Source organism: Corvus hawaiiensis, chromosome Z (assembly GCF_020740725.1).
Source record: "Corvus hawaiiensis isolate bCorHaw1 chromosome Z, bCorHaw1.pri.cur, whole genome shotgun sequence".
Taxonomy (NCBI): Eukaryota; Metazoa; Chordata; class Aves; order Passeriformes; family Corvidae; genus Corvus; species Corvus hawaiiensis.
Genome location: NC_063255.1, coordinates 15,938,939 through 15,966,055, shown reverse-complemented (window position 1 = coordinate 15,966,055; position 27,117 = coordinate 15,938,939). Strand labels below are relative to the sequence as shown.

Here is a 27,117-nt window from a genome sequence, read left to right as displayed (position 1 = left end):
GGAAGCAGAGTCATGGGAATTAGGATTGGAAGAGAAATTAAAATGTCCCATTACCTTCCCTTCATCATTAGTTAGGATAAAGCTCTCCTATTGTCAAGTTCCCCCAGTCCTTACCTAATATGCTCCTAAAAACCCTATTCCTCCTTCTGCACCCCTTCACTGCCCCATCAGGACAGCAGAGGCTGTGCCACATAGGGCAGGGAGCAGCAGGCCCTGTGGCCTGGGGTGTCCGTGTCTCAGGCTGTGCCACAGGGATGCTTCTCAACCATGTCCAGACTCACGGCCAAGATGTTCCTCTGACTGTGAAGGGCAGGCATGAACCAAGAAATCCAGTGCCAAACACAGCAAAGCAGGGAACTTTTGCCATCATCCAAAGCCGGATTACAGCTGGTGCTGTGACATCCTCAAAGAACAGGAAAAATAGGAGAGAATGGAGTTCAGGAATACGCTGAAAAACAATTTGCTGGCTGCATGTGGCAATTACTGAACCAGAAAAACAAATAAGTGAATCACTGAAGTGCAGCCAGTGGTTGGGCTTTGCCTCCAATGTGCTACGCATCCCAGCATGGAGAAGCTGGAAGTGCTGGAGTGCAATAAGAGGAGCTCCACTGCTATACGAGATTTTCCCTTTGTACTCCAAATCCTGGAAAATATCAAACAAAGCACCAGCTCTGAACAGAGCAGGGAAACAATTTTGGAGCAGGGACTGTCCTGCTGTGTGTCTGCAGCCATGGTCCATACCTGAAGTTTGTGTTCATCAGTGCATCAGGAATGCTGATAACAAGGCAGGGAGCTTAGCAGGGAAGTGGTGGAATTTCAGTCACTCGGGTGCCTTTAAATGGAAATTGTTGTGTTTGTGGAAGATACACTCCTTAAAAATGAAGGTAACCTCCAGCCTGCATGGCCCAGGACAGCAATTAAGCTACATTTTCCAAGTTCCTTGCATTCCCTCCTGCAGGAGTTCAGGGCACCCTTTTGTAACATCTGTATCCCACCCATGCCCTGCCTGGCTTCCCAAACATCTGGTCCTCCATCCAGCACTCAAGGGCAGCTCCCCCGGGGAAGCACACCCAGCTGCAAGCCTCGGGCATCCCAACACCAGCACAAAGCTGGATCCAGCCCCACAGTTTGAACTTGGCCCAGGTCAGAGGAGCGGTGAGCAGAGACCAGCGCTGCCCCAGGCCAGCCCATAGCAAGGGTGCTGCCTCTTACATGAGTGCCTGGAAGGGTGCAGAGGGCCTGGACACGTGTCAGCAGTTGCCATGAGAGGTCAGACCACCCAGCATCACCTGGCTCCAGGGTGGCACCTGGGGAAGGGGTGATGGGCTGATGCCGATAGGAAGGGCCGTGTCCTGCACCAGCCCACTTCCATAACCACTTCAGTGTCCAGTGGCCTTAAAATCTCCGTATTCTGTATGACTGTGAAATTCTCCTCCTCAGGACTTGGCACGGGTGCCATGCACCAGTGGCACAGCCAGGGTGGTGACAGCATGCTGAAGCAGTCAGTCACAGGCTTAGCAGATGATTAGAGCCTCTGCTGCTGCTGAACAACAGCCACCTACCCCGAGTGGAGCTTCTCCTCGTGCCATCCTGGTGTTAAAACGAGTGCCCTGCATTGCTGCATTTTGCCACACAGTTTTGCCCCAGGTTGCCTGCAGTCCCCGTGGAAGCTTCAGTGTGTCTTCCAGCTGCCTTCTCTGCAGGTGCAATCCAGGACTGTGTCCCAGCGTGGGGGGCGCTGGAGGTGTGGATCTAGCATCCAGTAGGTTCTCTGGGGATCTCAGCTGGCCTGATGATCTCTCATCTTGGAGGTTTTGCTGGGTTTTCCTTTGCTAGATGAAGGGTGGAAAGCCTATGGCTCAGGGCAAAGCTGCCGCTTCAGCTCATTGGAAAAATGCTGAGTGGGAACATCGCAACATCTGCACACATCCTGCTACAATGAAGAGACAGTGTCAGCCAGGACCTGTGTGATGCTTCTCCTGGAATCCCTGGGCCATGGTTGTCAGAGCCTGCCTTGTGTTTTCCCCTTAGCCTAGAGAAAAACATGATACATTCTGCATGGAGGTTAAAGTGCAGCCATGTAGCCCTGATCTCCTGCCCTGCTGAGGACAGAGTAACCCAGAGCCAAGGACAAAGCAGTGCAGGGCAAGGAAGCTCTCCCTCCCAGCACCATCTGAGCCAGGAGAAGACCCTCAGCTGGGTCAGACCACCCACCCAGCCTGGGCAAGCACAAAAAGCCCTCCTGGGAAGGAGTGATCTCCTTTAGTTTTGCTTTTTCACTCCTTCCTCCGTCCCTGGAGCCCCCAGCAGAAAATCCCTTCCCCAGCTGCTCTGAAGATGGTCTCTAATTGAGTGGAAAATGACTGGTACTTTCTTTTGCTGTCCTGAGCACATGCCTTGCTGGCGGTCGTGCCGTGCTGGTTATTAGCAGCCGCTGCGAAGGGTCACTCTGCATTGTCATTTTCAATGATGACTGGAAAAGCTTTTCCGGCCCTCTGGCCCCCATCTCCCACTGGTAGCAGATCCGGACTGCCTTCCTCCTCATCTTGCTCCTGGAAATTGTTTCCATAATTACATCTTCTGCAAAAGTATTGATATTAATAAAGGTGAGGGGGAGGAGGTCCTGCAGAGCCCTACGGACATCAGGGCTCCAGCCCCAGGGAGGAGGTGGAAAAGGGACTGTAGGGGAGGGACCTGGAGGCAGAGGAAGATGCCAGGGAGGAGTGAGATGGTGTGTCAGGAGCTGCCACCTCCTTCATGATGGCTGGCGCAGCATGGGGACGTTTTTGGCCAGGACACAACACCACCTTCCTCACTTGTGTTTCAGCCCAAGAGCTGCTTTTTGCATCCCCCAGGAAAGCTGGGACACCACCACCCCACAGGAACACCGGCATCCTGCCTCAGCACCTTTCTGCTCATATGATCCTAGGGGAAAACATGAGAAGACGCACAGCAGTAAAAGGAGGAAGGCAGCCTTGGATGGGGCCTTGCAGGTGTGGATGCCTTTCCCAAATCTGCTGCCCAACCCTTGTGTGACCTTGGGAAGGTCATCTGATCCTTCCAACTCCAGCTCTGGAGTTGATGATGCAGAGCGATGATGCAGAGCATCTCAGAGAGGCTGCATGATGCCCATGTCTGTATGAAATTCGGAGTCTTTGAACACAGGTATACAGTTGCCTAAGCAGAAGGTCAGTTCAATTCATACTACTTAGGGAGGCAGAATTAAATTACCTGGACTGACATTTGGCTAAGACATGGAGTTTAATATCCCTCTGCTCATGGAAAATGCCAGGGGATATTTAATGGCCGCAAGGGATCCATTTTAGTGCTCGCTGCAGAGACAGGATGGGCGACGGGCCTCTCCATGCCACAGGGTCCCAGCTGCCTTTCTGAACTGCCAGATTCATTTTGAGACATGTCTGACAACAGCCAGGGGCGATGGATAGCTAAAGACTCGCAGTTAAGCATGAGCGTGCAGCGCCTTAAGGAGAAGCTCCTCTCTGATGCTCTTCTTGCACTTCAAGCCCTTGCTTAGACACAGGAGCCAAAAACCAAGTGGGAAGAGCTGCGAGTAGCCTCCTGGCCAAGTCCCCTTCCCAGGAATGTCTGATGATGCTCCCTCAGCTCTGCAGGATAATATTACATCTGGTTTTATAGCCGCTTAACCAGTACTCAGCCTAATGCCCATCATCCATTATTATTATTACTATTACTGCTTTTATTATGTTACTGCCTGCAGGCCCTCGGTGAGGACAGGGCTCTATTATGCTGGCTGATGTACAGCCAGACAGCCCCTGCCTCACCATGTGCAGGCTGAATGGAGGCAGACAAAGGCTGGGGAAGGAGGAGCACTCATTCCTGTCTGCAGGACATAAAGGACTCCTTCAAGGTCATATAGAAACCAGGGAGCTGGACACAGCCCACTCCCCTCACTCCTCAGCTGGCCCCTGTGGGACTAGCCCAGGTGTTTCCCGTGATGAGCACAGCAGGATGAGGTCTGTCCTAAGAGACATAGGTTTGTCCTCTCTGGACTGACTGCTGGAAGTATGGTCCCCTCTCATGGCTCTTGTGTCCCCACTGCTGTGGAGGGACATGGCAGGTACTTTTGTGGTTTTGGGGAGGTTGGCTCTGCTGTGCTCTCTGGCCTGGGCAGGAGTCCTGTGGGTGGAGGGAGGCACATGAGGAGGTACCAGGGACTCTTGGTTTTCCAGTGCTGTTTGAAGGCTTGTAGAAGCCAGGAACACGCACATGAAGCCAGGGCAGCCTTCCTCCATGCATCAACAACAGTGTCCAGCTCGCAGGAGAGGGGCTAGGGGTCATGTCCCTGCAAAATGGGCAGGTGACTCCCACCTCAGCATCAGGGCACTTTTTCTTCTGACTTCCTGTAGCAGTCACAGTAGTTTTTCTCATTGCTGCCCAAACACACTTGCCATGCCCAACTAAATTCAATCATCCCTTCAGGCTGGCATAGTAAAAACCAGGGCCAGGCCCCCTGCGTTACTCCAGGGAGTATCCGTTGCGTCCATTCCTAGCCCAGCACTTTCCTTCCCACTTCCTCGCTGCAGAGCTGCGGTTCACAGTCATCTGCATTCGTTCAGCCAAACAGACTTTTGTTTTGCAAACCCAGCCTGCTGAGCCAATGCTGGATTTATACTTTTCCGAATGTGTTTGGACTCCAAGTCCCTGTCGATGGAAGCTGATGTCCAGCCCTAGCCCTGGGATTCAAAGTGAGTGGAGCCATCTGGAGTAGCTCAGCACAGCACAGCCCCACCAAAGTGTTCCTGCTGGTGAGGATAAAGCTGCAAACGAAAAACTCTGCCCCATCCTGCCACAGAGGGGAGTCTGTGGGAGCTGAGAGGTGGCACTAGGCACCCATGGTCAGGCTCACCAGCTAACCAGCCACCCCCAGAGCCTCTGGGAGCATCCTCTGAGCATGAAGTGACAGGGGGAAGGAGGAAGCTGTCCAGCCGTCCTTGCACCCGCTGTGTCAGAGGGAAGGTGGTGAAAGCCAGGATGGTGGTGAAGATGATGGTGATAAAGACCTGAAGCAGGGTGTGTGCCAGGGTGCTGAGCAAGAGGAGGCTGGGGAGAGAGAGGTAGTGGTGGGCTGTGTCTCGGGGGAAACACGTCCCACCAAGGTAGTCAGGCTGTGCCTTCATTCAGCACCCTCTCTGCCTCACCTGCGGAAAAGAAAGTGTGTTCTCACAGCATCACAGGCTGGTTTCTCCTGAGAGGAGCAAGCAGTGGTGCTGCAGGGACAGTTGCTGCGATGCCACCATCATTCTGAAGCAGGGGTGGCAGTGAGCAGCTCACATGTGACTCCACTTGCAGCAGACTGGCCACACATCAGCACCTGATCCCGAGTGAGGGAAGGATGCCCTTCACGCACAGGGCAGGGCTGCAGGCAGGCAGGCTAGTGAGGGAGCAGCTCACTCACCACCACCTCCTTCCTCTCTCAGGGTAAGCAAAGCCCCTGTGAGGACGTCACTTCCCACCCACAGCAGGTGAACCCTGGAGTCAGCATGGAGAAGACCTCTTGACTGCAGGGCAGGAGCTCTGCCAGGCAGAAGGGGGCTCCCCACAGCCCCACCATCCCTCCTCCATCTTTGGGAGGAGACTTTGATGCTGACATCTTGACAGGCTTCTGCTCGAGGCAGTCAGAGCCAGGGGACCGTTGTTCAATCCAGAAATTTTCAGGTCAGGAGGGATCCATTTGCCTGCATGTGGACTTGGAAGGGGATTAAGGGCCTTCCCAGGACATGAGAACTCATGTGCATTGCTATTCTTAAAGTGCTCAGAGAGCCCTCTTCCACCTCTGGCACACAGCTCCCTGTGTCCAGCTCCTTCCTGTCCATGATTAAAGGATAAGCATGGGCATACACAAATTTTTTCAGCTTTGCTATTGCAGTTGGGAGTTTGAGCTGTCAGGATTTGATCAAACCTTTGGCAAGGAGCAAGGACTGCTCTGCAACAGGCAGTGACATTCATCACAGCCTGTCTGTGATGAGCTTCCGGCACTCTGGAAGTAGCTGCAACATCAAAGCACGTTGCATAGCTCACAGCCAATTAATATTCACCTGAAATACATGTCAGGTAGCAAGAAAATATCCCCATATCCCAAAAGCAGAGAAGGGCAGTGAGGGTGGAAGGTGACCAGGGCAATCCTTCCCCTTTAGCAAATATGATGTGCCACTGCTTTGAATCCTCAAAACCCCAGCCCTAAACCCAAGGGCCAAACTCTGCCAGATTACTGTGAGGTAAGTGGGCTTGAATGTGGGTCAGACTCACAGAAATCAGCAGGTGCAATGGAAGTGCAGGATTTGGGCTTGGTGGGCTCCTCACCCTGATCCAGTTAGCCCTGTGTAGGAGGGATGCTCTCTGCCCTGGCCCAGTTGTTTCCATGTGTCTCCGGTGCTGTCACCTCCTTAATGGTGGTATTTTGAGCTAGGACAGCCATACCACTGACCTGGACAACCAAGAGGTGATTTGCATCTAATTAGTTTGGGAAAAGGAAGCATGTTGGCTGCTCCTCTTGGAAAGCACATGGTGCAAAGCCCAGCCAGCTTTGCCAAGGGGCATAAAGGAAGGGTGCCACATGCAAAGCTTTGCCAACCACCCCTCTTTTCTTCTCTTCCAGTAAAGCCAGACCCTCCGGAGAGTGTGGTGGCCAAACCCGTGCCCAATAACCCTCGGAGACTGGAGGTGTCATGGCAAAATCCCTCATCCTGGCCTGACCCTGAATCTTTCCCACTGAAATTCTTCCTGCGGTATCGGCCTCTCATCCTGGACCAGTGGCAACACGTGAGTGATGCTGCACTGCCTGGGATGGGAGGGAGACGGGCGAGCTGGTGACTGGAAACAAGCTGCATTATGAACAAGTGTCCAGGGACAAAAAAGATGTATATTTACTGCCCAGGCAACCTGGACCCTGTTCCTCTCCTTCTCTTTCTCATTCCTTTTCTCTTGCTCTCCATCTTTCTTGTGGCTCATACTCTGCCTACAAATGGCTCTGCAGCCTCTCCCTGCTCCGCGTTTTCATCCATGGCCCCTATCTACTTTCCATACATATGTTCTGTATAAAACTTGCCAACGAGATGTAAAAGGCATTTAAAGTATAAATGTCACCACATTTAAATGTGCCTCTGCCACATTTAGATTTTGAACTGGAGATAAAATACCGCTCACCATAACTCAGAGCACAGTCGCAGAGCTATTGCTGCGATGTTATCGTATTTCTTACTTTTATTTCTTGTTTCTTAAAAAAAAGTAGTCAGTGAAGTCCTTGGTAGCCTGGAGGAAAGATTTCATTTGTTACTGCAGGAAGATAACAAGCAGGCTTTTTTTTTTTTTTTTTTTTTTTTTTTTTTTTTTTTTAACCTCTGTGTGCTGATTGTATGCTCGAGTTGTGTGGGAAAGCATTCTGTGGCTGGAGAGGAGGTGCTGCTACTGTGGCATAGCTCATCCAGCATCCCTTCTGTGCCCAGGCTGGGCCAGTTGAAAGCCAATTAGGTGCTTTTCTTGATAAAGAGTTTTCCTAAAAAAAAAAAATAAAGTCAACTAAGAGGCAGCACTGGGTCCCTGGGCACCTGCACCAAAGAGCTAAGTGGGATTTTCCTTCAGCCAGCTCTTCCTGGGGAGAGAAATATGTGGGACAGGGGATAGGAGGTTTGGCTCATGGCTCTGCAAGGTGTCTTGGTGACTTTTTGTGTTTGATTGAGTTTTTTGATGAAGCAGCACTACGGGTTGTGGTTCAGATTGCAGCATTTGCTGATGGCTCTGAAAATCAGAGGGTTCTCCTGCTTGCCTCTTTGCCCTTTGCTTCCCTCCTAGGAGTGTGAGACCATCTATGGAGCATCCAGAGGGGTAAGAAAGCATAGGTGGAGTTTGGGTTTTGGTTTTCTCTAGGTATTTTATTTCATCTGGGGAAGAAATGCTCAAACTGCAGCAGCTCTGTAAAAAGGGGAAGATTTAATGGGAACTGCCAAACACAATAACATTTTTTTCCCAAGGTGTGCAATTGTTGTGGAAAAAGCTGATGTTTTTACCCTGCCCCAGCCTGATCCAGCCAAATACCCTGCTTTGCATCCAAAAATGGTGGGATAGCCACTGGGCTACCTCCACCTCAACACTCTCAGAGTGCCTGGTCCCTCCATCACTGGGTGTGGGGTACCATATTTGCAGGGTCAAGCCATGTCAGTTGCCTCAATGCAGAGCCCTGAGGGGATGACGTGGCCTCTCCATTAGTGCTGTCAGGCAGGCAGTAATGGTGGGAAATACATGGAGGTGTTAGTGACACTGGTGGCAGGGCCACACTAGTTGGAAAAGGCAGCTCTTGGGCAGTAAGAACTTAATTTATTCTATATAGAGATACCCTGAGGTGCAGAGAGAGCTCAAGGTACCAGCTCTCCTGGTGGGTGCAAGGATGGCTTGGGAAGGGTTCACCTCCCAGCATTTCAGGAAGGCGCAGCAGTCGTGGGTACTGCTTTTAATCAATATCCCCTTGCAAGAGACATGTTCCTCATCACTGACGGATGGAGAAGAGTGTTTGGGGAATAATTTGCTCAGTGAGCAAGTGCAAGAATTCAGTGAGTGAGGTGCCAGCCTTGTTTTCTGACTCCCTGCCCTTCTGGCTGGGTAATGAAAAATCTGATTTGTGGATGATTTGAGGAAAACTGCCACTATTCATCAGATGAATTATTTGCGACGCCTAATTCAATCGTTTCCCAAACACCAGAGAAAGGCAGCGCTGCAGCAGCTGGAGCTGCTCTGACCCCAGACCCCACTGGCACATTCAGCCTGCTTAGCCCAGCTGGGCACCCTGCAAATGCAGGTTTTTGTACCCAAAATTAACCCCACCAATGTCAGCATGCTGTGAGCATGCCCAAGCCTCCCTGCACTCTTTCTTTGACTTATTACTTGTTGTCATTTTCAAGGATGTCTCTGTTCCCCCAAATCCAGACAGAAGAGGGGAGGACATGGTTTGGTAGGGCCAAGTCTAGCTCATCTGTGCCTCTTGTCCTGCAGTGGTGGTGTTGGGTCACAGCTCAAAGGGACATCCTGAGAAAGGATGAGGTGGTCCCACATGCCACACTTGCATAGGAGTCTTAATTCTCGTGGAGGTGCAGGTCTCTTGTCACAAGCTGCCCCCCATCTTGACAGTTGCTGTCCCTATGGGCTGTTGGCACAGAGAAGCCCTTGCTTTTTGTGCCCACACAACCTGTATGCTGACCATGGGCAGCTTGGAGCTGGGTAGGGAGAGGAGAAGTCCCTGCCAGCAGTCAGAAGGAGTTGGGTAACCTCATGTTCTGGCACATCCCTGTCTGCCCAAGGTCCACCGGCTGAGCTCTATCCCTGTCTCCTCATGGCAGCCCACTTCTGCACCAGCCATGAGTTTTAAGCATGTACTTGGCAGCCCCATGGGAAGCCCAGCATCCCTGCCGGAGAAAACCCACAAAGGAACACTGGAGGCTGCCCAGAGACAGAATATCCATGCAGGCCCTGCTCACACGTGGTGTTTCTTGGCAGAAGAAGCAGCTCCTCTTTCACCTCTCCACCTCCTGTTATCTTTGCAGGGTCTGATTTATGCACAGCACCTCGGCAGGCAGGACCGAATGAGCACTAATAGGATCAGATGGATGTCGAGCTGTCGAATACCATAGGGCCTGATTCAATCAGTGTCTGCTTTCTTCCAGGCTCTTCCTTTCAGGATTTTAATAATGCCAGGGCTTGGCACCAGAAGATGAAGCAATCAGTGGCGGGAGCAGTGGATCTTATCGAGGCCACCACTGTGTGAGCTGGCCATGAATGCAGTTTTCCCTCCACCAGAGAAAGTCAGGTGATGCCTGGCCCAAGCATCCCACACCATGAAGCAATCTCTGGGGCTGAGCCAGAAGTGGAGGAGACACCCTCATTCCCTCCCCAGGGTTTTGCAAACTTGGTTTGAGCTCCAGCGTGCCATTTGCAGTCCCTTTCCCCTGCTCAGCAGTGCCTTTCCACCCAGACCACTTAGCAGCTCTCATGTTGCAGTTTGCTCTGGGAATTACAGTGATGTGCTCTGGGAATTATTACCATGGAGGGATGATGATGATGATGATGATGATGATAATGAGTTTCCACATGGGCATGCAGTGAAGCATGTGGTGGATCGTGCCACCTCACAGCAGCTCCCTTGAACCTGGGCACAAGCACTTCACAGCTGTTGGGGATGCAGCCGTGTCACATCATGTGGCCAAAGACTCCCCTCCACCCCACCAGCACGGAGCTCACTCTGAAACTCAAGCAACTTTAAAATCACACTCCTCCCTTTCTGGAAGAGGGGCTGGTGGTTTCTCTGCTGCCAGAAGAGAGATGGATATTTGTAGCCTAAACAGGTTTTTTATTCTCTCCTTTTGGCAAAATCTCCCCTTCTGTCTCCTAAATATAAAACATTAAATGTTTAGGGTATCCTTTATTTTTCTCCTGCTTTTAAGTTTGTAATTCAAGCCAGATTAGCGTGGTTTCCTCTTCTGTTTTATAGCCCCATCCTGGCCCCAAGCGAGCTCTCCTAATGCTCTCAGATGTTCCTCTAATGGCTTACCTAGGCTGGAACTGGATACCCTTTCCTAATGGATTGCTAATAGCCTGTTTCTGGTTTTACAGGCTCCTTCAGTTAACTCGCAACAGCAGCGATTGCCGCACTCACACATGCGATCTCCCCAAGCACATCTGCGTGCTCATCACTACATGCAGACGGGTGGCCAGACACCATCCTGAGCATCTCTGGGGAGCCCAGGGCAGGTCTTGCACCCAATTTGCTCCCCTCCCATGGCATTTTCTGGAGCAGGATCCCCCCTTTTCACAGTTTTTGGAGGGAGATCACGTGCGCTGAGCACTTGCCTGCTCGATGCACATCCCAGGAATGTGGCAAGGCTCAAGAAGGTATTTCTTATTCAGTGTCAGAGCTGGTGGCCAGACCGAGGAAGGATTTCCTCCTGTGGGTTGCCAGCAATTTGCAGATGCCGTCGTGAAGTCTAATTGAACCCATTGGCCGCGCTGACAACATGAAATGTTAACGAACCGTGAGGCGGGCTGCGCCTCAGATCTTGAGATTTGCAGTAAAAGGTCATGAGATATTTAAAGCTAATAATGTGGTTGGGTTCTCTCCTTCCTCTTCTGTGCTGGAAGCATTAGGGCCATGTTGGTGAGCATTTGCAAAGGCTGGAAGCATCCTTCTCTGGGAGTGCGAGCAGCAACGCTCCCACCATCATGGGATTTTAGGAGCTGGGGCAAAAACCAAATCCCCACGCAGACATCTGTGCCTGCTCGGATCCAGGCAAATGATGGGGTTTTGGGGACAGGAATGGAAAGTTTTTTGGTATCAGCAAGTACTTAGTGTTGGTGCAAGGATGGCATTGTCCTCTGGACTGGCCTCCCTCACCCATATCAGAAGTGGCTACCAGGGTGGGCTTGGGCTCATCTCCCAGGGCAAAGCAACATTTTTTGGTCAGAGAGGTGAATCTCACAGGCTGTCGCTGGAAGTTCCTGCCTTGGAGCAGCCTGAAATAGCCTGAAAGTGTGAGCTAATCCGCATATCCTGCCTGTGAGGGGCAAGGAGAGGGATGGAGCAAGCTGGGGAAGAAGGCAATAAGTGCCACTGTCTGCCACAGCAGCGTCCTCCCCTGGCGCGGTGGCAATGTCACATTGCAGCGGGCGTGCCTCTTTGTCTCCATTTGCATCCCCCCGTGCTTCTGCTGCTTTGCCTGCACTCCCCCTCTTTGCAAGGCAACCTTGGCAGGGAGGTCACCCTGAGCAAGCTGGGTTACAACTTCACGCCTGGTAGCTTTTATTGCAGCATTTCTCTCCCTTCCCCTCCTGGCTGCAAAGTCAGTGATTAAAAAAGAAGGGGGAAAAAATCCAAGGAATTAATAGGTGGGAGCAAAATACTGAGGCTGTAATAGTGTCACTCGCAGCTCAGCATGGGGCAGGCAGGGCTGGAGCAGAGAATGTCTCAGAGGAGGGTGGGGGGTGGGAAATGCCCAGAAATCACCTTTTCTGGGACAGAGCAGGTTCAGGACCCTTGGCTGGCATTGCCTGGGTGCTCTCAGCCCCCTTGGAAACTGCTGGTGACCTAAAAGTACTGAGCACCTGTGAAGGTGCCACTGAGCAGCAGAGCACTCATGCGTGCATGTCCTCACCTCCATGCTCACACAGCTACAAGGAGGTAGGAAGGTGCTGGCAAGCCTAACTTTCCCTGCCTACATGCAGACCACACCAGGCAGGTGTCTGTGCCCTGCCATGCCCGTGCACAAGCTGCTTCCACCCCCAGCCCACTGCATCAGCATGGTGAAGGCATCCGCAAGCAGCATATGGCAGTGCCCGGTGGGTTAGAGCTGTTGCTGAGCGCCCTCAGCACCCCTGATCCCATCTTCCCCATAGCCACAAGCGAAAGTGACCTCTGACAGTTGTCACTTGGCAGGAGGGGGCCACCACATCTGGAGAAAATTTCCCATTATGGGTGTGGTTACAGCTGCTGCTTTCAAAGATGGTGTTTATTCTGAGCTAGAAAGGAATCTGTCCAGCTGCATCTGGTGTGGCACAGCCCGGGCTGCAGAGTTCTGTGGTAGCTCACCCTCCCAGACCCACAGCAGGGCTGGGCTGTGTGCAGCACCACAGCCTTTTCAGGAGAGGTTGACAGCAGAGAGCACAGCTCAGACCCTGCTGGAGTGGCTCTTCCACTACCTGGCTGGCAGAGAATAAGAGGGGATCGTTCACTCTTTCCAACCTTTAATTATTCCAGAGTCCAGGTAGAAAGTTTTGTCTGGGGTTGTACCAGCTGATTCTTGCGGCTCTGCAGAAGGAGGAGGTATTTGGGGGTGCTTTTGTTAGTAATCAGTGTCAGACCTATTTGCTCTCCAGGCATGGCTTTGAAAGGGAGAAAGCAAAACATTTCTTTTCCTCATGGTGACATCTTTTCTCAAGCTGCACTGGCTGTTTGCAGTGACCATCCCACACTTCCCAGTGGTGGGGCAGTTTGCTTGGGCATTACTCCTGCTTTTGGTTTATCCTGTTCCCCAGGATGGGTGGAAGCCCTGCTGGGATTCCCCTGCACTCACAGGGACTGAAGGCACCTGAAACAGCAGCTGTTTGTGTAGTTGAGTCCCTGCAAAGCTCATTGCAAGGATCTGGCCCTTGCTGTGGGGAAAAGTGGCTGTGAAATCAAGCCCACTGGGGTGTCCCCTCCCTATCCCAGTTCCAATTTCCCCCATCATCCAGTATAACTCGAGTAGCATCCAGAGGAGGAGGCTGCAAGAATGCCAAATGTTCGGCAGACCCAGGCTGTGCTCTTAGAAGGGGTTTCTTCCATGTGTGCTGCGGGTGGCAAAAGCTCTGTGAGCACATCAGCTTCACCCTACAGTAGCCAGGGTGCTCCTTTTATTTTGGAGAAGGCAGACTCATCTAGGCTTGATACAGCACCTGGGACAGCTGCATGGTCACTGTCCTGTCACACACAGAGATGGTGCATCCCTGCCTTGGGACAGAGGGGTGCCGGTCCTTATCCCCATATTGCCAGTGGAGCACCCCCTTCCCACACCAAGAGCTGCACTGGAAAGCAGGAGGTGTCAAGGAATGGAAAACAGAGCCACTGCCACCACAGGGGAGCCAGCAAGCACATTTTCATGTGGGATGCAGAAAAGGAGGCTTCTGATCCCCCCTTCTCCCCCTCCACCTCCTTTCAACACACACCAGCCCCCAGCCCAGCTGCCAGGGCAGAGAAGGGTGGGGTTTTCTTCCCTGCCCCCCTACCCTATCCCCTTCCAAAGGCCATCTGGGCTTCAGAGCTGCCCGTGCATCACCCTGCTCACACATAATTGCTACCTGGTCACCCTGCACCAGGAGCAGAGCCTGGGTGCGAACAAAGCACAGTGACCTTTTTTACTGCCAGGGCACCCTGACAGGGTGGGCTGGGGGCCATGGGAGCAGGATGAGGGGAGCTCAGAGAGGGGAATGGCTTCCTTAACTCCTGCTGTGCCAAGCACTGCAAGGCAGGGACACCAGTCTGCAGGCAGGGACTGGAAGGAGGGCACACGTGGGTATTCTCTGTTGGGGTGTGTTTGGCTGCTGTGGATGTCCCCAGGCCTCCAGCACATGTGCAGGGAGGACCAGCATGGACAAGGGGAAAGCCAAGTGCTGGGCAATCCTCCCCTCAGCCTGCCCTAAGTGCCTGTCCCCATCCCATCAATGTGGCACTGGCCCATGAGCTCATCCTGGCACTTGGGACTGTGGGTGGGCACTCAGCAGCTCCATAATCTTTCCAAGCAGGAATGTGGGGGTATGTGACCATGGCAGGGAATGGGATCCCAGCCCACGCTGTCCTCAGCAAGCTGTCATCTGAATTCAAGGGCTTTTTTCATTTCTCTCTCCTCTCTCTCTCTTTTCTTTTTCTTTCTCTTTTCTTTTTTTTTTTTTTTCCACAATGCTAATAGCTCTGCATTGCACTGGCTACTGATCCCTCATTAATCTGGGCAGCACTTCACAGCCAGTCGGAGTGACTTTTGGCAGGTGCACAAAGGCAGGCAGCGATACGCAAACCCCCGCCCCAGCCAAAAAATCTAACATGCACAGCCTTCCTCCAACTTTTGTCTCTGTGTGGCGAGGACACGGATTAAGGAATTTCTCCCTCTGCCTTTGATGCTGTGTGTGCATCCGTCCCCCCACAGCCTCCCCAGTGTGTCTTCCCCCTGTTCTGTCTCTCCCTGTCTGTGTTCAATTGGACCTGATCCCTGTGGGCTTTCCCATTTGCTGTGGCACTTCTGTGTTGGGCCATAGGCACCCACCCAGTCGCTTTCTCCCCACCATGACAAATGCTGGATGTGTCTCTGGCTGTCCAGCTCAGAGGTTCTGCATCCAGAGGTTGTGTGTGTGTGGGGAGAGATGGATGATGTCGTCTGTGCTTTCTCTTTTTATCTACTGTGTTAAAGTGGAGTTTAGGGCAACATCCTCCCAGATCCCACAAGGAAAGTCCTCCAGATCCTCTAGTCTGGGTCCTGGGGGAACACTCCCCCTGCCCAGGCAAGGCACAGACTTGACCCCACTGTGCCTGTGACACACCACCTACAAACACTCAGCTGCCGGTTGGTTGTGGGTGGAAAGAGGCAGGAATTGCTCCCAAGGGAAGGCTGGGAGGGCTCTTGGGATGGAGAAAATGCTCCTGATGGAAAAGCAGCCTGGCCAGGTCAGCAGGACCTTAGTGGGGCTGGTCTGCATGCAACCTGCTTGGTGCAGGTCCCAGGGAGGAGCCAGGGCTTCAGAGGATCCTGAAAGTCTTGGAGAGGGTCATACACCAGCTGGATAAGCCCAGCATCTTTCAGAGCCCTGTCCTCATTCTCCAGTTCCAAGCCACCACCCAGCCAGCATAGAGCGAGTCAAGTCAGCCGGGAGTTGGCAGTTCAGCCCATGAGGTTTTGTTTCATTTAATTATCATTAGGAGTTAATTTAACTTGATTCCCTCAGCACTGCCATCCACATTGGATGCCACCAAAGAGCTCCCAAGGTCTGGGTGGCAGAGAGAGCCTCACTGTGCCACTACACTGCAGGGAGGTGCCCTGCCAAGCAGACCAGGTGATTCACAACCTGGTGGGTCTCCTGCCTACCCATCCCGAGGTGCCTGGGCAGTGAAGGTGTGTCCCTGTAAGAACTGGGTGCAGAAGTTGCCTCCTCAGCTCTGCTGGGTGCAGCGGTAGGTGCCAAGAGCCCATTGCCTCTGGGGACCCTGGTCCAGCTTGGGCTTTGGTTCTGGGCTGAGGAGAGCTGGAGCTTGGTGGGGCTGGTGGGATATGCCTTAGCCAAGACCCTCCCCTTGTTGGAGGATCCATGCGAGGAGCTGGCACCTTCCTTATTTTTATCCCATCCTCCTCTACCCAGACTTCACAGGATTTCAGTTTTCACCTGAGAGTGAAATGGCCCAAAACCATTTTCCTGCAGGATGGGCTGTGCCTTGCTCCAGGATGGGACCTGCTTATAGCGCCCCATGGGTATAGACTGCTGGGGACCAGACCTGTGAACTGACCCTGTGTTATTCTGACAACAGAGGCAGCACCTGTGACTGCAGGGCTGACTCAGCCTCTTCATCTAGCTGGAAACTCAGGGAGACCCTGCATGGAGCCCCACTGGGGTCACTGTGTTCATCTGCCCCCCATGTCAGGCTCCTTCCAGGCAGGCTCTGACCTCAGGTCCCCTTAACAGACACCCTGAGTAGCTGTCCCCATGCCAACAGGCCAGACCTGATGGTGAGACCCATGTCACAGTGGAGAGTGTCCCCTGGATGGTAGGGATGGATTTGGGCTTTGGCTGTTGATGGTTAAGTGCTTAGGAATGTCTCAGCTTGGCACAAGCCTGCAGTGAAACCACTAGCATTCCCATTTGCATCCCACCAGCACTGTGGGGGTCAGTGCTGAGTTGCTGGTGCAAGGAGAGGCAGGACTCCCATCCAGCCCCCAAACCTGCAGCAGTGAGATGGACACACGCCTTTCTCCACACTGCTGAGGTTTGGTACCACTTCAAGCCTCGCCGGCAGCAGGAAGCCCTTTGCTCCTGGTGGCTGTGGGGAGACCAGTCAGGCCTGCCTCCAGATATGCTCCAGATGTGAGGCTCCTGCTGGCTCAGGTTGGGTGGCAGGAGCAGCTGGGAGTGCAGAGCCCAAGGGGTCCGATATTCTGGGCGGAAGGCTGGATGCAGCCCTGGAAGTGGGAATAGGGAGGGAAAGGCTTTCACTTGGAGCAAGAAAGCCCCTTCTCCTGTTAGGAATCCCCCAGAGTGGCTGTAAAAGCGTGGAGGGGGCTGCAGCTTTCATGCCAAAGGGATTGCATCTGTGCTGGGGTGTTGCATGTGCTGCACTGAAGGGACTGGAAAAGGGCTGGTTCTTTCTCTGGGTGGGTTCCTGCTTTTAAGGTACTCCTGCAAGCAGTGGGGTAATGGCACTGACCGTCTGGCATGCACACCAGACCTCGTGTGTGTACAGCCACGCTGCCAGGGCAGCCTCATCCCACAGGTGCATTGGCCCAGGTACCTCCTGGGCACCCCAGTGGTGCATCTTTCCCTTTCCCTTCTCTTTCCTTCTCTTTCCTTTCCTTTCCTTTCCTTTCCTTTCCTTTCCTTTCCTTTCCTTTCCTTTCCTTTCCTTTCCTTTCCTTTCCTTTCCTTTCCTTTCCTTTCCTTTCCTTTCCTTTCCTTTCCTTTCCTTTCCTTTCCTTTCCTTTCCTTTCCTTTCCTTTCCTTTCCTTTCCTTTCCTTTCCTTTCCATCTTTTTCAAGGACCAGGCAGAAGTTTTGATCTTCCTCCGGTCATTGGGCTGTTGGTGCTACCTGGGACAGTGTGATTTTGTGCCTGACCTTCTTCTGGGTGGCTGGGGAGATGTGGAGGACCCCACATAGGCAACACTGTGAAGTTGCCCCCACCCATGAAGGGAAACGTGTTCTGCTCAAGCATGAGCCCCTGGCTGGGCACTGGTGCTTGCAGATGGGCTGTGTCAGACCCGCACCACCCCTTATCCTGCAGCATCTTTATTAGAAATGTGTCTGGGCAGGGTGCAGAGCAGATGAGGAGTCCCCCGTGTGCCCCCCACACCACACACAGCACCACAGGGGTTACTGAAATGGGCAGCATGTTGGTCCTCTGTCTCAGAGATGGGGTGGAGGGCAATATCCCACTTAGCCTCTGCCAGATACTCCTGCCCTGGTCCCCTCCATACCCTCAGGACCCTGAGGCCAAGTCCAGCTTCATCCCTGGACAGTGACTTGGATGCTGAGCCCTCCCCCTCTGTCAGCCACCTGTGTTTGCTCACTTTTGTCCATGCCATGGGGGTGCATTTCTGCTGAGCACCTGCATCCCTCTGTCCTTGAGCCAAGCTCCAAGTGGATCAGAGATCCCTTGGAGAGTTAAATGGGGTTAAGCCCTTGCGCTTTGCAGCAGAGAGGACAGCAGGATCTTCTGTGGCTCAGACAGTAGTGACAACAGGACAGAGGGAATGGTTTCTAGGAAAGACGTCTGGACACAACTTGATCCTTGTCCAAGGGCCCAGCTGGAGGGATGCAAGCCAAAACAACGGGATGCCAGCAGGCACGGGAGCAGGCTGGCCAGAGGTGTTGCTGGTGGGGAAGCCTCCTCCCAGCACTGGCAGTGGTGCCCTGAAAGCACGTTGCACACCCCACCCACTGCCTGCAATATCCAGCTCCCAGCTGCCCTAACATGTCCGAGGGAGCCCGCGCACACATCTGCTAGTTTCTGGTGACCTCTAGAGGAAGCTACTCCACTCTGACGCCGTGAGTTTGGGCGTGGAACCAGGTCTCTAGACCTTCTGTGTAGCTGCAGCTGGAGCATCTCCCTCCCTGTCCCTCCGTGTCCTGGGCTCGTGCCTCTGCCCAAAATGCCCTCGTGTTTCCAAAAGTGCTGCAAAAGTCTTGTTATCATCTTCTAGCCGAGCTAAATATACTGATTGTCTTACACCTCCTGGGGGCTCCTCTGACCACCCTCCTGTCCCCATTGCTGCCCTCAGGTCGAGCTGTCAGATGGGACATCGCATACCATCACGGATGCCTACGCTGGCAAGGAGTACATCATCCAGGTGGCAGCCAAAGACAATGACATCGGCACGTGGAGTGACTGGAGCGTGGCTGTCCATGCCACCCCCTGGACAGAGGAGCCCAAGCATCTCACCACGGAGGCCCAGATCACAGGTAAGAGCCCTCTCCCAGTACAAACAGGCTTCATCCAGGAGGAGCCCAGGACTCCAGGCTGAGGGATCTCCTCTTTGGCTCCATGCAGGCTTTGTCCCCAGCCAGGGACAGCCCCCAAACACTGGGGAGCAGGCTGCAGCCCTTCACCCTGTACTTTGCCCCCACCTGTGGCCCTGTCAGCAGGTGCAACCGTGCCCTAAAGAATGCTGACTCAGCTCACCTGGGTCCAGCATCCTTCTCACCAGGATACCTGGGGTGGGACAATGAAGCTGGGCATTGTATTACTATTGTTGTTGTTGTTGTTGTTGTTTTTATTCCCTGAAGTGCTGTCCCACTCCAGCCCTCCCTCCCCTCTCCAGTCCTACCCCCTTCACACCTCTGACCCCTCAAAGTGGCTCCAAGGGATGCCAATTCAAAATAAAAGCCACCAAGTTAACAAGTCTCTGTTTCTAGGAAAGAGCTGGGACTGTGTCCAAATGGGTGTTATCAGCCCTCCGTTTCCCAGAAGGGATGGAGCAGACCCTGCACTGGTTTCCTTGACTCCTGTGCAGAGAAACCCCCCTTTTAGAAACAGCACCTGGTAGACCACCTACCAGGATGCTGAGGCAGCAGCAGGGATTTGCAGGCCCCCCCGCCATTCCCAGGTGGATGAACCCCCCGGAAGGAGTCCAGGAACACCTTGCAGCAGCACTGGTGTCAGTGTTTTGATTTTGCTTCTGTTGCCACCTGCATTGTGCTAAACGCAAATGCCCCTTCCAATGTCACCTGCCCACTCCCTGTGGTGGCAGACGTGTCCGTCACACACACGCGTGTTCCTCGCACACACCTCCCTGTAGCCTGGTGCAGCCAGGCAGGGCTGGTGTGGGACATCCCAACCCCAAGGCTGAGCCCCACTGTGACACCTCAATGGAGTGTGAAAGATGCTGAGACACACTCTTTGGTCCCCAGCATCAGCCCAGACTCTCTGGCCAGGGGCACACTGGGGCCATCTGGATATGGCCAAAGCTACCCCAGCATGACTGTCCATCCAAGCACTCCCTGCAATCCTCCAGCCCTCTGCAGGGACAGACAATGCATCTGGTCCAGTACAAAGCAAGACAAACCCTGTGAGCCAGTCCAGCAGATGTAGCCTGCTGTGTCTGAAATGTTCTGTGGGCGAGGGGTGCTTTCTTCTGAGCACTAGTGGCTCATCATGACCTTTTAGCTAAAATCCCACAGAGCTGGTGCATAGAGTGGCTCAGCTGGTCAGGATGGGGATGAGAAGGATGCTCAGCTCTACCTGATGCCACAAACAACTCCAAGCAGTAGGTCCACTCTCACAGCAGGGAAAGTCTCATGGATCACACCAGCCCGTGGATCATCCCAGCCCTCCACCTCAGCCCTAGCATGGTATAGCACTGAAAAGGGCAATTTGGGGCCAGCTCCTATCCACACCAGCAGGAGAGCAGGGCTGCTCCTATGGGATGAATCCCAGGGCATCCCAGTTCCCCTCACCATCCACTCTCCTTCCTTGCAGAGACAACAAGCGCTAGCACCTCCTCTTTCATGGCACCACCCACCACCAAGATCTGTGACAAGGGGGCCGTGGTGGGCAGTGGGGCCGTGGCAGTGTGTTGGACAGCTGGACTGGTCGTGGCTGCCTATAGTGTCCTCTTTATTTAGTGAGTATCTCCCAAATTGGAGGCGTAAGAGGCAGGAGGTGGGTGCTGGGATGGGGCAGGGATATGGGGAACCTCAGCACTCTAGTGTGGTTGGGAAGGGGATGCTCCAGCCAGGCTATGGGTGAAGGGCATTGAGAACAAGTCATTTGGGGTTTTCTTGCAGTTTTTTGTAAATGCACCCAGTCCGACTGCTTTTCCAGATGGATATTTGGCTGGAGATCCCAAAAATGGCTTCCCAAGCAAAGCTGGCAAGGTGGTCGGTCTTTGATGTCCTGTTCTCAGCAGCCCTCTCCCATCCTCACTGCTGACTTTTTTAAGAGGCAAAGAGACCATATGGAAATCTAACGCCTTTGCTCAGTGATGAAGGAAAAATTGTCCAAGATCAGAAAATTCAGATTGCATCTCAAAAATGTCCTTAGTTTGGCTTAGAATGGAGCTGACAGCCTGGAGAGCCAGAAAATGCCCCTCTCCTCTACAGACCAGGGCTGCTGTCTCATGGATGTCACACCCAAATGCCCTTTCACTGTCCCCATACTGCCCAAGGACAGGGATGGATCCTGGAAGCAGCCACACGTGTCACTTTCGGGAGATAAAGGATATGCCACGCATCCTTTGGTGCCCAAAGAGAAGCCTCTTGTGGGCAAGGGGTTCTTTGCTCCCCTCTGACAGTGTCATCTCATGTGTGACACTACTGGTGGCATAAGGAGAGGTGGTGGCATGCAGCCAGGGGAGGGTGGGCAGGGCCCAGCCCTGGGAGGAGGAGGTGGAAATGGTGTGTTTGGGTACCTGGCTGAAATTTCCCTTGTGGAAGAAGGCCAAATTCTGTCCCACCAGTGAGGGGGCACAGGTGAGTTCGGAGCGAGACTGTGACCCTTCTACTCCCTGCTTGCAGATTTCCATCTGTCCATCCACCGCAGCCCAGCGCAGACGCCTCCCCACCGCCCACCGCCGCCCCTGCCCCCGCCCCGCCGCCCCGCTGCCCCGCTCCCGGGTTGAGTCTCTTAGCTCTTCGATTTTGCACACACTGAGGACGTATCACGCTTCTCGCCGTCACTTCGGAGGAGGACAGAGCTGCTGCCGTCCCCTGGGGAGCCGCAAAATCCTCTCCCAGCCCGGAGTGAGGAGACACATCCCCGTGCCCCTTCGTTTCCTCAGCGAAGTGAAGCGAGCCCGGGCCCCGCGCCGCAGCTGAGGGCCCTGCTCATACAGCTAACCCCCCCACGCCAAAGACGTGCCCGCCGCCCGCCCGGCAGCGCACCGAGAAAAGGGGATATGAAAACGGGGGGGTGGTGAGGGGAATGATGCTCCAAGCTGTGTACCCCCTTATGGCTAAAGGGGGTCCCCCAAGTACTGGACTCGCTCCCCTGAGCTCTCGACCGTGTGGCGAAGCTGGAGGGGTGCACGGATCGGGGGGGGGTCTTGGTCCCCTCCGAGGGGATGGTGGAGGGGGGAACTGGTGGCTTTCACAAGTGCCATGCGGAGCAGGGAGCTGGCAGGGTTTTAACGGGAAAAAAAAAGAGAAGTGAAACACCAATAAAACCGTCCTGCCCCTTGCCAAGCACCTGGGAGAGCTGTCCCTCCACCTCCCCCTCCCACAGCACCCTGCAGGAGCCTTCGCCACCCCCAACCCCACCCCAACATCACCCCCAAACTTTTAACCATGTTGGATACAGGGAATCACCCCCATTAATGTCTTTGTCTCATTCTACAACAAAAGCAGAATAGCTCTGCTGTTGCCTTCAGAGCTGGAGCCCTGCAGACCTGTGCCCCGCTGTCCCCCGCTGTCCCCAGCTGTCCCCAGCTGTCCCCGTGCCTGCTCTGCTCTCCTCCCCATCCTGCCCTATGTCCTGTTTTGTAAAGACACCTCCTCTTGGCCCTGCCTGGACCCAAGCGCAGTATTTAATACCGTACGTCCTAGTATTCCCACTGTTGACATGCTGTATTTGAATTTTTTATAGATGTATATATATAAAAAAAAAAAAAAAAGAATCAAAAAAAGAAGTAATAGAGGGGATAAAACTAAGCTCACACAGAGACAACGCACACACGCACACACACACACACGCACCAGGAGAGACTGTCTTCATTAAATGTTCATTTCATGATGACTGGCGGCTGTGGGTGTTATTTCCCTTCCATCTGGAGCGGGAGGTTTTGGCTGCCTGCTTCCATGTGTGGTGCTGGCTGAGCTGGGGAGGACATGGGAACAGCACTGAGGGGGACACACACACACCCCCTGGAGCCTGCCCTGGGGTTTGAGAGCACAGCCCCATCTTCCGGAGGGATGGAAGACCTGAAAGCTGGCCTTCAGGACATCCTGAGAAGGTGCAAGGGGGATGCCCGCCCTGGAAACCTCTGGTGAGGGAAAGGGGATGGTTGTCACCACCCCATGTGACGCCTGTGCTGTGACAGCAAGGTGCCACATCTCCCCATTCATGGGCCCTGGAGGATCCCATGTGTCCCCAAGCTCTGGCTGCACCCTGACATCTCTTGGGCAGGCAGCAGGATAGAGACCTGCCTGTGCTCCACTGCAGCCTGGGGGCTGGAGGTGGCACGTAGTCACGATTAATGCACTTCCCATGTCTGATTAATAATTTCATGTTAGGAAAATGTCACTGGCCCAGATGCTCTGAATTAAACTTCTATCAGAGCAGGGCTCACAGGGACCCAGTGTGGGGGCAGTGGATGCAGCGAAGCACATTGTTGGAGGCTGTACTTTCCCCATGTGCCTTGCTTGTGAGCACCACCTGGAGCAGAGATGCCATCAAGCAATGCCTGGGGGAAAAGCTCCATTTTTTAGAAAATCACCTGTCTGGTGCCCCAACTAAGTCTCTACACCAGGGAGAGGGGTGTGTGGCTGGCTGGCTGGCAGGCTGACTGGATGCACACATGCATGGGGTGGATGGATGGGTGAGTGGGTGGAAGGAAGGAAGAATGGAGGTGAAGGAGACACAGCCTTGGCTCTGCAAAGCCTGAAGGCAGCACCAAGCCAGTCACTTGCTCCCACCAGGCACTTGCTGTGATTTTAATCATGCTGGGGCTTTATTTAGGGGAGAGCTCAGTCTGATGCAGACCTGTCTCTGGCTTGGCCATGCTGGCGGCAGCACTGACTTGGTTCACTGGTTAATGTTCCATTACCAGACAACATGCCTCCGTCATTTATTAATGTTTCATTAGTGTTAAAAACATCTGGTAATTAATTATGCACTAATTATGGATTCACAGTGCTAAAAGCTGGGGTAATCTACCATAGCAGATGGCTCTTTGGGGCAGGGGGAAGGGACAGCTCTTAGCAGAGATGAAAATGTCAGGCCCAGCCCTTGCCAGGGGGAATCACCCCAGACAGACAGATTGCCTTCATCTGCACCCAGGATTTCCATACCTGGTCCAGAGGCATGTTGTCTCAGGTTATTAAGCAGAAGAAACCTGTCCCTCTCAAGCTGTTTCAGGGACCAGGGGAGTGGTGCTCCCCCTGCCAGGGGCAGCTGTGTGAAAGCCATCTGAGAGCAGTGGCTTTCACACAGAGCCCCAGGCACCATCCAGCACCTGGAGTTGGTACTCGGCTTTCTGCCGGCTCCGGGATGCCGTTTGTCGGCCCCTCTCTGGTGCCTGGCCACGTTAAGCAGCAGTCCATAAAGCAAGGGGTGTCATAAAAGCCCACTCGTTAAGTGCCCTAGGAATATTATGTACAGATGTGCAGAGATGTTTCAAACTGGGAAAGGTCCCAGGGGAGCATCCCTGCCAAGCAGAAAATCCATCCACTTAGCAGTATAAATCCATTCAGGAAGAAAGAGGGAATTACAATGCTCAGAGAGACCTGTGCATCACATAACCTGAAATCCAATATATCACCCGGGTGCAATGGGTCCCTGCATCTTCCCAGCACATATGTGGCAGTAAATCCCACCTTAGGTGTTGTTTTGGGCTGTTGCTGATGCGAGAGCAGCCTTGCACAGAACTCCCCAAGCTCTGCAAGAGGGATCAGACATGTGACTGGAAAGCAGGAGCTATTTCCTGGACTTGAAGCCTCGGAGGAAGCAGAAACCCCCCTTGCTTGAGCAAGGGGCTGAGCAGTGGAACGGGGCTGAATCACTGCACCTCCTGCATCCTTCCCTGAGGCGGGTGCTAGCAGAGACTTTATTCTCCCTGACCCAATAGTCAGAGAATCCACCTGCTCCCACATCAGCCTCCCAGGAGCCTGGAGCTCCCAGGGGGTAACAGCCAGCTTATTTATCACAAATTAGGCTGACAGCAATGCGTCGTGCAGCCTTTGATGGGGTGTCATGCTTTGGTGGATGAAGGAGGAGCAGTGGGTACCATGCTGTGCATGTTGGCTCTGACAGAGCATCAGTCTGGCACAGTCACAGGTAAGAATGGGGAATGAAGGCAGGCTCAGCTGTTGAGAAAGCACACCCATGGCTGCACTGCCAGACCTGATCTAAGAGCTTGCTGAGCTTCGTGGAAGTACCAGTTGGCAGAGGAGAGCTGCTACTTACTTTCACAGGGGTAGACCTGGTCCTTCAGGGGCAGATACCCTCCTCTATCACAACCAACAGAAGTGTCAGGTGGAGATGAAAGCAGCAGGAGCTGGTGTAAAGGCGGTTGCTGGGATGAAAGTGTGAAGGGCAGCATCTGTGAGGGGTGGGGGTTGTAAACAGAGTCAGCCTGACTTGGAGGAGCCCAGACTCCCCCAGTCCTCAACCTGCAATAGTGTCAAGCCCAGCAAATACAAGAGTCCACCCCAAACCACGGAGTATCGATTCAGAAAAACCTTATGTCTCCTGTACAGAGCTTATGTCTCTTGTACACTGGATGCCTTTGGCAGATTGTAGCCTTCCTCCCGGGGCTTTCTTCCCCAGCGGCAGGAGGGACAGTTCTGGCGACAAGGTCCCGCCACGAGGAAAGGCTCTTCTCTGACATCTTTGGTGCAGGAGTGAGCCCAGGAGCTTTGGGTTAATCAGCCACCACCACACAGAGAAGGAGATGGAGCTGCAGATGGGGACCCTGGGGGTAAAAACAGCCTCAGGCACCATCACAATGCTGTAGGGCAGAGGTTTGTAGCAACAAGAGGTGACAGATGGTCACAGCAGACCACAAATGACAGTCTTGGACCATCTTATTCCTTGGTGGCTCCAGACAAGGGCTTGATTCATCTCCAGAAGTGACTGCCTGTTGTTTGAAAAGCCTCCAAGCAGTGATGCTCTTCCTTCTTATGTCCATCCTGACTGGCTCAATGTCTGTCCTGGCACTGTGTCCCTGATCCCCAGACACCTCTGCCTGCAGCTTCATGCCCTCCCTCTCCACCAGACCAGTCCTGGAACCTTCTCACTGCCCAGATGGGCAGCTCCCACCACTGTTTTCCCATCTCCCACCACTGCCCAAGTGCTATGACCTCCCTGCTCACCTCTAGTCTGCCCCAGTCCCCTCCCTGCTCCGGCCAGGGTGCTACGACCTCCCTGCTCACCTCCAGTCTGCCCCAGTCCCCTCCCTGCTCTGGCCAGGGTGACCCACATGGATTATCTACTCACAGCATCCCAAACCTCTCTACACACAGACACGGCAGCCAAGCACAGCCCACCCAGCTCAGCTGCAGCGTGGAGACCAGACCACACCAGGGTCCTCTAATAAGCCATAAACTCTTTTTTTCCTCCCTTTCAAGAAAAAGCCAAGCATTAATTTGGCTTCTGCCACTCTGTTTATCTAATAGCATCACTGATTGATTGTCTTATTTATAACCCAGATCCGGTGTCTGGGCTGCTCGTGGAGACGGGGTGATTGATGGAAAGAAGACAGCCAGAAAGGGACTTAATGGAGCCATGTGGCTGAGCAGTGGAGTAGTGGCTTAGGCATGAAATGAAAAGTGTCTCCCACAAGTCTGGGCTCCTCTCCTCCTTTCCTGCATGGTTCCCAGGGAAGCTGCTAAGTGCTGGGAGAGAGCAGCATGCTCCTTACACCCTGCCAAAAGCGATCAGGGACCATACTCAGGTCTCCTCCAGCAGCCTGGCCAAGGGGACACAGCCAACAGGGACTTGGACTCCTTCCTGAGAAGGCGTCATACAGTCTCTGGGAAGGTTTCCCCCTTCCAGGATGGAAGGCATGGTTGAAAGGTGTGAGACAGCCTGAACCCTGCCCAGCACCAGCGTGCTGTCAGGATGCCTGTCCTGCCAGCTGGAAATCGGGTCCTTGCACAAATAGATGGCGCAGAGAGAAGCCTTTCCCAAAGTCCCCTCCTGCAGGCTGGCAGCACCTTCCAGAAGTCTCAGTTTTGTCCAAAGCTGGACTGAGATATTTCTACATCCCTAGGGAAAGTTTCTCTGTTCCTCACACCCAGTGGTCACAAACCCCAGCAGAGTTACCAGCTCACACATGAATCACCCCATGGAGACAATTGTTGCCATAAAGCACCAACAAATGGGGAAGGAGATGCAGTCCCAGGAAGTGACATGCCATCATTCAGGGTCATGCCGGGGATGTGTGACAGCCTGGATATGTCCCAAACCTCCAGCCTGCAAATTCACCCCAGAGCAGCCTGTCCCAGCTGCAGGATCAAGTCGTGGTCAGGATATGGCTGACAACTCCAAGTCCCCAGGAAGGCATTTGGCTTTGATCTGAGCCAGAACTAAACCCTCATCTTGTCCATAAAGATCAGTTTGGGAAGAAAAAAAGCAACATACTGGTTCAGTCAAAATATTTCATCGCTGTTTAATGGTCTTTATTTCATGTTTGATTGTAACAGATAATCTAAT

General features: G+C 53.5%; 1 protein-coding gene across 9 annotated transcripts in view; it reads left to right on the top strand.

The window, feature by feature from the left end:
* CNTFR (ciliary neurotrophic factor receptor) overlaps nucleotides 1-22,479 on the top strand; it is a 202,181-nt gene extending 179,702 nt beyond the window's left edge. For all 9 annotated transcript variants that reach the window (XM_048291996.1, XM_048291999.1, XM_048292004.1 and 6 more), the window contains 4 exons: nucleotides 6,638-6,801; nucleotides 18,530-18,710; nucleotides 20,227-20,371; nucleotides 21,264-22,479. In XM_048291996.1, the coding sequence (XP_048147953.1) occupies nucleotides 6,638-6,801; nucleotides 18,530-18,710; nucleotides 20,227-20,371; nucleotide 21,264 (491 nt within the window). In that variant the 3' untranslated portion in view covers nucleotides 21,265-22,479. The remainder of the gene's footprint in view (nucleotides 1-6,637; nucleotides 6,802-18,529; nucleotides 18,711-20,226; nucleotides 20,372-21,263) is intronic.
* Nucleotides 22,480-27,117: the final 4,638 nt, after the last annotated feature.